This window comes from Aethalodelphis obliquidens, unplaced genomic scaffold (assembly GCF_003676395.1).
Source record: "Aethalodelphis obliquidens isolate GAN/ISIS:26980383/991018 unplaced genomic scaffold, ASM367639v1 scaffold58, whole genome shotgun sequence".
Classification (NCBI taxonomy): Eukaryota; Metazoa; Chordata; class Mammalia; order Artiodactyla; family Delphinidae; genus Aethalodelphis; species Aethalodelphis obliquidens.
Window position 1 is genome coordinate 8,524,182 of NW_020838002.1, and position 12,334 is coordinate 8,536,515.

General features: G+C 36.2%; 1 protein-coding gene across 5 annotated transcripts in view; it reads left to right on the forward strand.

Annotated features, from left to right (window-relative positions):
* VMP1 (vacuole membrane protein 1) overlaps positions 1–12,334 on the forward strand; it is a 131,086-nt gene that overhangs the window by 53,706 nt on the left and 65,046 nt on the right. For all 5 annotated transcript variants that reach the window (XM_027087258.1, XM_027087254.1, XM_027087255.1 and 2 more), the window contains one exon: positions 2,423–2,590. In XM_027087258.1, coding sequence (XP_026943059.1) covers positions 2,423–2,590 — 168 coding nt within the window. The remainder of the gene's footprint in view (positions 1–2,422; positions 2,591–12,334) is intronic.

Here is a 12,334-nt window from a genome sequence, read left to right on the forward strand (position 1 = left end):
TCTACAAATACAGTACTTTTGTTCATAACAGCTCATGGCTAATACTTTTTGAGGGCTTATTATATGCCCAGCACTGTTCTAAGCCTAGTACTTTATATGTGTGTTACAGTAACATGTTAAGAATATCCAACTTCTAAAGCTTACACTTCATGAGAACTTTGGAAATTAGCAATAGATTTTATTGACATCTTGATTATGTTAGGGGTTTTTGAATTTTGGAGCTAGATAAAAACATAGGATGAATCTAATTCTTTTGCCTTGCAGAACAGTAGCTTGAGGTCCAGAAAGGTTAAGTGACTTGTCTGAGTTCGCTTATTTTCTGACACCTAATAGCCTATTAGAACCTAACCTATTTGAAACTCTAAAGGAGCTTGTTTAAAACATACAGGTTGGGGGGCTTCCCTGGTGGCACAGTGGTTAAGAATCTGTCTGCCAATGCAGGGGACACGGGTTCGAGCCCTGGTCTGGGAAGATCCCACGTGGTGCAAAGCAACTAAGCCCACGTGCCACAACTACTGAGCCTGTGCTCTAGAGCCTGCAAGCCCACGTGCCGCAACTGCTTAAGCCGGCGTGCCTAGAGCCCATGCTCCGCAACAAGACAAGCCACCTCAATGAGAAGCCCGCACTCTGCAACCGAGAGTAGCCCCTGCTCGCTGCTACTAGAGAAAGCCTGCACTCAGCAACAAAGACCCAACGCAACCAAAAATAAAAATAAATAAATTTTTAAAAAAATCAATTAGTTAAAATAAATAAATACATAAAACATACAGGTTGGGAATTCCCTGATGGTCCAGTGGTAAAGAATCTGCCTTAAAATGCAGAGGTGCAGGTTTGATTCCTGGTCGGGGAACTGGGATTCCACATGCCTCAGGGCAACTAAGTCTGCACACCACAACTACTAAAGCTTACATGCCTCAACTAGAGAGCCTGCGTGCCCGCAAACTACAGAGGCCACATGCTCTGGAGCCCGTGTGCCAAAACTACAGAGCCCAGGCACCCTGAAAGCCTGTGCGCCACAACTAGAGAGAAGCCTGCGTGCCACAACGAAAGATCCTGAAAGATCCCGCATGCCTCAACGAAGATCCTGCATGCCACAACTAAGACTCGATGCAGCCTAAAATAAAACAAATGATAAATAAATCTTAAAAAAAAAACTGAATCTTAAAAAATAATAAAAATAAAATAAAACATACAGGTTCCCATGTCCACCTATTGAATCAACTTATGCTTAGGGGACCCTGAAATTTATATTTTTAACAAAGTCCATAGTTGATTCTTATGCAGACACCTCGTCATGGCATACATGTTAATTTGGAAACCACTGTATTTAAACCTTTATCACACATCTAAATGTTAATTCATTTTAATCTATATGATTATTATTAATTTGTAATATTTCTAAATAAAGGTACAAAGTAGCCCAAAAGCTTCCATAGAGAAAATTAATTTAAAAGAAAAACTAACTGATACTGATTCCACAGTTTTATTTTTGTTTTGGGATGTCAGTGGGAAAGATAAGTGATGTAATTACTTCATCAACTTTTTTTTTTTGAAGTATAGTTAATTTACAATGTTGTGTTAGTTTCAAGTGTATAGCAAAGTGATTCAGTTATATATGTGTGTGTGTGTGTGTGTGTATATATATATATATATATATATATATATAGTTTTTCAGATTCTCTTCCATTTTAGGTCATTGCAAGATACTTAGTAGAGTTTCCTGTGCAATACAGTAGGTCCTTGGTTACCGATTTTATATGTAGTAGTGTGTATCTGCTAATCCCAAACTCCTAATTTCCCACCCCCACCCCCACTGTCCCCTTTGGTAACCGTAAGTTTGTTTTCTATGTCTGCATCAACTGTTTTTTAAGTAAGGACAAAATATAGTATTCTCAAATTATGCCTAAAGGAATAGGGGCACAGGAGGTTTTTATCACAGGGGATGGCATTCTTACAAATGAGATATGTGGATAAATAAAATAAGAATCAAGACAGAAATCATATGGTTTCCAGGGTCTGGTGTTGGGGGAAGGAGATTGACTACAAAAGGACACAAGGGAACTTTCTGCAGTGACGGGACTGTTCTGTACCTTTATCTTGATAGGTTATGGTTATACGACTGAATATAATTGTCAAAGCTTATTGAACTACTGACCTAAAAAAATGGCTCTTACTATATGTAAATTATACCTGAGTAAATTTGAAATTGGTTTTTAAGAAAGCAAACCAAAGAGATTCTGGAAAGGATTATTTTTTCAAATTATCAGTTGCATCTTGAAATATTAGGTAGATTCTTGTTCTTTAAAAGCTAACATTTTTCTATTAATATAGAGTGATTAAGGTACCATTAAAATCGCATGTCTATTAATAATTGCTTTCTCTTTAATATTTCTCATCAGAGATTTCTCATATTTTTTTGTAGGGTCCACATATAGCTTCAGTTACATTAGCTGCTTATGAATGCAATTCAGTTAATTTCCCTGAACCACCCTATCCTGATCAGATTATTTGTCCAGATGAAGAGGGCACTGAAGGAACCATTTCTTTATGGAGCATCATCTCAAAAGTTAGGATTGAGGCCTGCATGTGGGTAAGATGTCCGTTTTCATATTTGTTCAAAATTAACCTCACTGTCTTGATTCTTTGTACCTCATTGAAATTGAAGCCAGACATATACCAAGTCAGTAGATAATTAATTCATAAAGTTACCAGCTACCTAGCTTCCATGTAAAAGAAACCTTTAGAGCTTCTCCTGTTCATGAATAACATTCAGAAGGAAGGCAGGAAACCTTAGGTACCAGGAAGCATTGATACCAAGTAGACAATAGCAGGGAAAAGGAGTATAGATGGTGCAACTATACTACTTTGTAAAGTTTTACTAACGTTTATAAAACTTGATAAACATATAGCAAATGGTTATATATCAGTCCAAATTAGGTAAGTATTATATGTCTCTCTCCTAGATTTAAATACTCTGTGTTTATTCTTAGAAGGCTCATTTCATTTTCTGAGTTGTTATAATGCTAAAGTAAGTTCAGACATTTCTTAATAAACTAAGCTTTACTGTATTGGAGGTATCAGATTATATGGTGACCTTACTTTCAGAAGTTCCAATTATTCTTTTTATGGCTTAATATATTTTGGGAAATTTTGGACTACATGATCAATGGTAGATGTATTTTAATCTGCATATCCACACAAAGCATTTTTTATATGCTTAAATTCATTCACATGTATATCATTGAGGAATAGTTCATTTGCTAAAGACTTTCTATTACCATTTGAATTATTTTTTAATTCATCATTTGGAATCACTAAGTTTTATGTTCCCTGTAGCTTTTTTTCCCCTAACAGTTTCTTATAAAATGAAAAATGTGGAACACATCACTTAAAACTCTTAATTAAAATAAACGTGAATAGAATGCCCACAGAAGAGGCAGAGTTTTCAAACACATTCAAGCGTTTATGTCGTGTTTTAAAAGAATTAAAAGGGAAATGCCATATATTGAATTTGTTGAATATGAAAGACAGGAAAAATTGTCATATTTCCTGTTACTCTTTTATAAATACTGGAAACAAATTCATTATACTAGTTGCATATGTATTATAAATTTTACCACATTAGTCTTTTTTTTTTAACATCTTTATTGGAGTATAATTGCTTTACAATGGTATGTTAGTTTCTGCTTTACAATGGTGTGTTAGTTTCTGCTTTACACATTTGTCTTTTGATGAAAAGCTATTAATAAGATAACTAGATACTCAGAACATGCTAGAAAAGGAGTATGTATATAGCCTTCAATTTTCTGTTGTTCTTTTGTTCTTTCAAAAATGATTTATGTGGCTAGATTAACACTAATGCCAACAAAGAAAATTTTTCATCCCAGCTGGCAGTGATAACTGCTTCTTCCAAAGTGCATATTGTCTGAAGCACTCATTTGGCCTGGCTCCATGCATGCCTCAAATTAGTTAAATTGGCTGGTGTAGTGGCTTACTTCCCCAAATAAATTTTAAGCTCCTCAAAAAATTCAGACTGTACCTTAAATTTATTACTCACAGCAATCAGCATTAGGCTTTGCTCATAGTTCAAGAATACCAATAGGGCTTCCCTGGTGACGCAGTGGTTGAGAGTCCGCCCGCCGATGCAGGGGACACGGGTTCGTGCCCCGGTCCAGGAAGATCCCACATGCCGCGGAGCGGCTGGGCCCGTGAGCCATGGCCGCTGAGCCTGCACATCCGGAGCCTGTGCTCCTCAACGGGAGAGGCCACAACAGTGAGAGGCCCGCATACCGGAAAAAAAAAAGAATACCAATAAATACTGATTGTCTGAATGTTTGTTTGTTCTTCATATTCCCTTCTTTGAAACTGTCTTTTGTTATGTAAAAAAGGTAGCACATATCAAGTTCTGCTTAAATTCGTTCCTTTTGTTTTCACCATTTACAAAGAGTCCTTTCATCAAAGGATGCTGGGAAAACTGAATATCCACATACAAAAGAGAGAGGTTGGATCCTTATCTTATACCATATGTAAAAATTAACTCAAAATTCATCAAAGACCTAAACTTAAGAGTTAAAACTATAAGACACTTAGAAGAAAATATAGAAACAAATCTGCCTGGTGATTTGGCAGTGGTTCTTAAATAAGACATCGAAAGCAGAGGCAACAAAAGAAAAAAATAGATAAATTGAACTTAGCTAAAATAAAACTTCTTGTACATCAAAGGACACACTATCAAGAGAGTTAAAAGACAACCCACAAAAAGGGAGAAAATGTTTAAAAGTCATATGTCAGATAAGGGTTTAATATTCAGTATGTTTAAAGAACTACACAACTCAACAACAAAAAGACAAACAATCCAATTAAAAAATGCGCAAAGGATTTGAATAAACATTTCTCCAAGGAAGACATACAAATGGCCAATAAGTGCACAGAAAGATTCTCAATATCATTAGTCATTGGGGAAATGCAAATCCAAACCAGAAGGAAATACCTCTTCACACAGATTAGGATGGCTATTATTTTTTTAGAAAACGAAAAATAACAAGTGTTGGTGAAGATGTGGAGAAATTGGAGCCCTCATAGATTGCTGGTGGGAATGTAAAGTGATTTAGTTGCTGTGGAAAAGAGTTTGGTGGTTTCTCAAAAATGTAAATGTACATTTACTATGTGACCCTCCTCTAATTCCATTCCTACGTAAATACCCAAAAGAACTGAAAACTGGGACTCTAATATGTACAGAAACTTGTAGTTCATTGTTCAGCAACATTATTCACATTATCAGAAAGGTGGAAACAATCCAAGTGTCTCTTAACAGATAAATGGATAAACAAAGAGTATTATATACACATAATAGAATACTGTTCAGCCATAAAAAGGAATGAAGTTCTTATACATGCTGCAATATAAGTGAACCTAGAAAAACATTATGGTAAATGAAATAAGCCAGACATAGAAAGACAGATATTATATGATTCCACTTATATGAGCTATCTGGACAATTTAGATTCATAGAGACAGAAAGTAGGTTTGAGGTTACTAGGGTTGTGGGAATGAGAAGTTAATGTTTAATGGGTATAGAGTTTCCATTTGGGTGAAGAAAAATATTGAAAATATAATGATGATGGTTGCACAACATTGTGAATACAACTAATGCCACTAAATTTTATATTTAAAAATGGTTAACTGGGATACACTCATAAAAAGTCAATACTGGGACTTCCCTGGTGGTCCAGCAGTTAAGACTCCACTGTGTTCACAATGCAGGGGGCCCGGGTTCGATCCCTGGTCTGGAAACTAGATCCCGCACACCACAACTAAAGACCTGGCGCAGCCAAATAAATAAATAAATGTTAAAAAAAAAAAAAGTCAATACTACTGAAGTTGAGAAATGTTGATTTAGAGTGTATTGGCCTTGATTCTTATATTTTACCCTTTCATAAAATTGATCCCATTTGTGTTCACATCCATATATTTTTTTTTCAGGGGATGTCTTGCTTGATTAAAAACTGTTATGTTATTTAAAATTTTTACCTAATTTGTACTTTACGAAGTAAAATATCTTTACAGACTTCACTATCATTATAAATATAGTAAATCAGTAAAATCATTAAAATACATAGTACCTCCAATTATAAGATAAAGACCAGGGTCTACCTCAGTTTCAACTTGTTCACATAAGTCTTTGGAGCCCATTAAAATGAATTGTTTGGTGTTGCTGATAAGTAGGTTACCTTTTTTTCAGTTTTTATCTTTTTCATCTTTCACAATTTGACTATATCACTAGTGTAAGGCTTCACAAATTTTCTTTTCAGTTATAAATTCCAATAATAGTTATTAAACCTCCAAGCATTGGAGATTCAGAGTGAGCAAAACTTAACAGTCTCTACCCTCATGGAGCTTTACATTCTAGTGAGGGAAATAATTATGGAAAACTGTATATATAAGTATTGTTGAAAAATTATATATATAAATGTTTAAACAAATTGAGATAAGTGCTATGAAGGAGAAATTTATTGCATAACACAAAAATGTTTTCCTAGTCTGCGATTCAGGGAAGATTTCCTTGAAATAGCAGTGTTTCAATGGATATCTAAGGATAATAAGGAGTACAGTGAGGACGCAGGATGGTGGCAGGGCAGAGGAGAGGAAGCATGTGTGATGACTTTCAGATAGAGAACATCACCTTTTTTTTTTTTTTAACTTCTTTATTGGAGTATAATTGCTTTACAATGGTGTGTTAGTTTCTGCTTTATAACAAAGTGAATCAGTTATACATATACATATGTCCCCATACCTCTTCCCTCTTGCATCTCCCTCCCTCCCACCCTCCCTACCCCACCCCTCTACGTGGTCACAAAGCACTGGGCTGATCTCCCTGTGCTATGCAGCTGCTTCCCACTAGCTATCTATTTTACGTTTGGTAGTGTTTATATGTCCATGACACTCTCTCACTTTGTCCCAGCTTCCCCTTCCCCTTCCCCGTATCCTCAAGTCCATTCTCTAGTAGATCTGCATCTTTATTCCCGTCTTGCCCCTAGTTCTTCTGACCTTTTTTTGTTTTTTAGATTCCATATATACGTGTTAGCATACAGTATTTGTTTTTCTCTTTCTGACTTAGTTCACTCTGTATGACAGTCTGTAGGTCCATCCACCTCACTATAAATAACTCAGTTTCGTTCCTTTTTATGGCTGAGTAATATTCCATTGTATATATGTGCCACATCTTCTTTATCCATTCATCTGTCGATGGGCACTTATGTTGCTTCCATGTCCTAGCTATTGTAAATAGAGCTGCAGTGAACATTGTGGTACATGACTCTTTTTGTTGTTGTCCATTTTATTGGCATATAGTTGCTTGTAGTAATCTCTCAGGGTATATGCCCAGTAGTGGGATTGCTGGGTCGTATGGTAGTTCTATTTTTACTTTTTTAAGGAACCTCCATACTGTTCTCCATAGTGGCTGTATCAGTTTACATTCCCACCAACAGTGCAAGAGGGTTCCCTTTTCTCCACACCATCTCCAGCAATTATTATTTGTACATTTTTTGATGATGGCCATTCTGACCAGTGTGAGATGATAACTCATCGTAGGTTTTTTTTGTTTGTTTGTTTGTTTGTTTTTGAACTATGCGGGCCTCTCACTGTTGTGGCCTCTCCTGTTGTGGAGCACAGGCTCCAGACACACAGGCTCAGAGGCCATAGCTCACGGGCCTAGCCACTCCGCGGCATGTGGGATCTTCCCGGACCGGGGCATGAACCCGTGTCCCGTGCATCGGCAGGCGGACTCTAAACCACTGCGCCACCAGGGAAGCCCCCTCATTGTAGTTTTGATTTGCATTTCTCTAATGATTAATGATGTTGAGCATTCTTTCATTTGTTTGTTAGCAATCTGTATATCTTCTTTGGAGAAATGTCTATTTAGGTCTTCTGCCCATTTTTGGACTGTGTTGTTTGTTTTTTTTTTGATATTGAGTTGTATGAGCTGCTTGTAAATTTTGGAGATTAATCCTTTGTCAGTTGCTTCATTTGCAAACATTTTCTCCAATTCTGAGGGTTGACTTTTCGTCTTGCTTATGCTTTCTTTTGCTGTGCAAAAGCTTTTAAGTTTCATTAGGTCCCATTTGTTTATTTTTGGTTTTATTTCCATTTCTCTAGGAGGTGGGTCAAAAAGGATCTTGCTGTGATTTATGTCATAGAGTGTTCTGCCTTTGTTTTCCTCTAAGAGTTTGATAGTGTCTGGTCTTACATTTAGGTCTTTAATCCATTTTGAGTTTATTTTTGTGTATGGTGTTAGAGAGTGTTCTAATTTCATTATTTTACATGTAGCTGTCCAGTTTTCCCAGTACCACTTAATGAAGAGGCTGTCTTTCCTCCGCTGTATATTCTTGCCTCCTTTATCAAAGATAAGGTGACTGTATGTGCGTGGGTTTATCTCTGGGCTTTCTATCCTGTTCCATTGATCTACATTTCTGTTTCTGTGCCAGTACCATTACTGTCTTGATTACGGTAGCTTTGTAGTATAGTCTGAAGTCAGGGAGACTGATTCTTCCAGCTCTGTTTTTCTTTCTCAAGGTGCTTTGGCTCTTCAGGGTCTTTTGTGTTTCCATACAAATTGTGAAATTTTTTGTTCTAGTTCTGTGAAAAATGCCATTGGTAGCTTGATAGGGATTGCATTGAATCTGTAGATTGCTTTGGGTAGTAGAGTCATTTTCACATTGTTGATTCTCCAATCCAAGAACGTGGTATATCTCCATGTATTTATATCATCTTTAATTTCTTTCATCGGCGTCTTATAATTTTCTGCATACAGGTCTTTTGTCTCCTTAGGTAGGTTTATTCCTAGATATTTTATTCTTTTTGTAGCAGTGGTAAATGGGAGTGTTTTCTTAATTTCACTTTCCGATTTTTCATCATTAGTGTATAGGAATGCAAGAGATTTCTGTGCATTCATTTTGTATCCTGCTACTTTACCAAATTCATTGATTAGCTCTAGTAGTTTTCTGTAGCATCTTTAGGATTCTCTATGTAGAGTATCATGTCATCTGCAAACAGTGACAGCTTTACTTCTTCTTTTCCGATTTGGATTCCTTTCATTTTTTTTTCTTCTCTGAATGCTGTGGCTAAAACTTCCCAAACTATGTTGAATGATAGTGGTGAGAGTGGGCAACCTTGTCTTGTTCCTGATCTTAGTGGAAATGCTTTCAGTTTTTTACTGTTGAGGATGATGTTGGCTGTGGGTTTGTCATATATGGCCTTTATTATGTTGAGGATTGTTCCCTCTATGCCTACTTTTTGGAGGGTTTTTATCATAAATGGGTGTTGAATTTTGTTGAAAGCTTTCTCTGCATCTATTGAGATGATCATATGATTTTTCTCCCTCAATTTGTTGATATGATGTATTACATTGATTGATTTGTGTATATTGAAGAATCCTTGCATTCCTGGAATAAACCCCACTTGATCATAGTGTATGATCCTTTTAATGTGCTGTTGGATTCTGTTTGCTGGTATTTTGTTGAGGATATTTGCATCTGTGTTCATCAGTGATATTGGCCTGTAGTTTTCTTTCTTTGTGATATCTTTGTCTGGTTTTGGTATCAAGGTGATGGTGGCCTCGTAGAATGAGTTTGGGAGTGTTCCTCCCTCTGCTACATTTTGGAAGAGTTTGAGAAGGGTAGGTGTTAGCTCTTCTGTAGATGTTTGATAGAATTCACCTGTGAAGCCATCTGGTCCTAGGCTTTTGTTTGTTGGAAGATTTTTAATCACAGTTTCAATTTCAGTGCTTGTGATTGGTCTGTTCATATTTTCTGTTTCTTCCTGGTTCAGTCTCAGAAGGTTGTGCATTTCTAAGAATTTGTCCGTTTCTTCCAGGTTGTCCATTTTATTGGCATATAGTTGCTTGTAGTAATCTCTCATGATCCTCTGTATTTCTGCCGTGTCAGTTGTTACTTCTCCTTTTTCATTTCTAATTCTATTGATTTGAGTCTTCTCCCTTTTTTTCTTGATGAGTCTGGCTAATGGTTTATCAATTTTGTTTATCTTCTCAAAGAACCAGCTTTTACTTTTATTGATCTTTGCTATCATTGCCTTCATTTCTTTTTGATTTATTTCTGATCTGATCTTTATGATTTCTTTCCTTCTGTTAACTTTGGGGTTTTTTTGTCCTTTCTGTAATTGCTTTAGGTGTAAGGTTACGTTGTTTATTGGAGATGTTTCTTGTTTCTTAAGGTAGGATTGTATTGCTATAAACTTCCCTCTTAGAACTGCTTTTGCTGCATCCATAGGTTTTGGATCGTCGTGTTTTCATTGTCATTTGTTTCTAGGTATTTTTTGATTTCCTCTTTGATTTCTTCAGTGATCTCTTGGTTATTAAGTAGTGTGTTGTTTAGCCTCCATGTGTTTGTATTTCTTACAGATTTTTTCCTGTAATTGATATCTAGTCTCATAACGTTGTGGTCCGAAAAGATACTTGATATAATTTCAGTTTTCTTAACTTTACCAAGGCTTGATTTGTGACCCAAGATATGATCTATCCTGGAGAATGTTCCATGAGCACTTGAGAAGAATATGTATTCTGTTGTTTTTGGATGGAATGTCCTATAAATATCAATTAAGTCCATCTTGTTTAATGTATCATTTAAAGCTTGTGTTTTCTTATTTATTTTCATTTTGGATGATGTGTCCATTGGTGCAAATGGGGTGTTAAAGTCCTCTACTATGATTGTGTTACTGTTGATTTCCCTTTTTATGGCTGTTACTATTTGCCTTATGTATTGAGGTGCTCCTATGTTGGGTGCATAGATATTTACAATTGTTATATCTTCTTCTTGGATTGATCCCTTGATCATTATGTAGTGTCCTTCTTTGTTTCTTGTAATAGTCTTTGTTTTAAAGTCTATTTTGTCTTATATGAGAATTGCTACTCCAGCTTTCTTTTGATATCCATTTGCATGGAATATTTTTTTCCATCCCCTCACTTCAGTCTTTATGTGTCCGTAGGTCTGAAGTGGGTTTCTTATAGACAACATATATACGGGTCTTGTTTTTGTATCCATTCAGCCAATCTATGTCTTTTGGTTGGAGCATTTAGTCCATTTACATTGAAGGTAATTATCGATATATATGTTCCTATTACCATTTTCTTAATTGTTTGGGGTTTATTATTGTAGGTCTTTTCCTTCTCTTGTGTTTCCTGCCCAGAGAAGTTCTTTAGCATTTGTTGTAAAGCTGGTTTGGTGGTGCTGAATTCTCTTAGCTTTTGCTTGTCTGTAAAGGTTTTAATTTCTCTGTCAAATCTGAATGAGATCTTTGCTGGGTAGAGTAATCTTGGTTGTAGGTTTTTCCCTTTCATTACTTTAAATATGTCCTGCCACTCCCTTCTGCTTGCAGAGTTTCTGCTGAAAGATCAGCTGTTAACCTTATGGGGATTTCCTTATGTGTTATTTGTTGTTTTTCCCTTGCTGCTTTTAATATTTGTTCTTTGTATTTAATTTTTGATAGTTTGATTAATTTGTGTCTTGGCCTGTTTCTCCTTGGATTTATCCTGTATGGGACTCTCTGGGCTTCCTGGACTTGATTAACTATTTTCTTTCCCATATTAGGGAAGTTTTCAACTATAGTCTCTTCAAATATTTTCTCAGTCCCTTTCTTTTTCTCTTCTTCTTCTGGGACCCCTGTAATTCGAATTGGTGCGTTTAATGTTGTCCCAGAGGTCTCTGAGACTGTCCTCAATTCTTTTCATTCTTTTTTCTTTATTCTTCTCTGAAGTAGTTATTTCCACTATTTTATCTTCCAGGTCACTTATCCGCTCTTCTGCCTCTGTTATTCCGCTATTGATCCCTTGTAGAGAATTTTTAATTTCGTTTATTGTGTTGTTCATCACTGTTTGTTTGCTTTTTAGTTCTTCTAGGTCCTTGTTAAACATTTCTTTTATTTTCTCCATTCTGTTTCCAAGATTTTGCATCATTTTTACTGTCATTATTCTGAATTGTTTTTCAGGTAGACTGCCTATTTCCTCTTCATTTGTTAGGTCTGGTGGGTTTTTAGAACATCACCTTTTAAGCTCATTTATTTTCTTTTTTTTTTAAAGACTTATTTTATTATTTATTTATTTTATTTATTTTTGGCTGTGTCGGTTCTTAGTTGCGGCACGCGGGATCTTTTGTTGAGGCGTGCAGGGTCTTCGTTGCGGTACGCGGGCTTCTCTCTAGTTGTAGCATTGGGTTTTCTCTTCTCTAGTTGTGGCACGCAGGCTCCAGGGCATGTGGGATCTGCAGTTGTGGCTTGTTGGTTCCAGAGCACATGGGCTGTGTAGTTGAGGCTCACAAGCTCATTG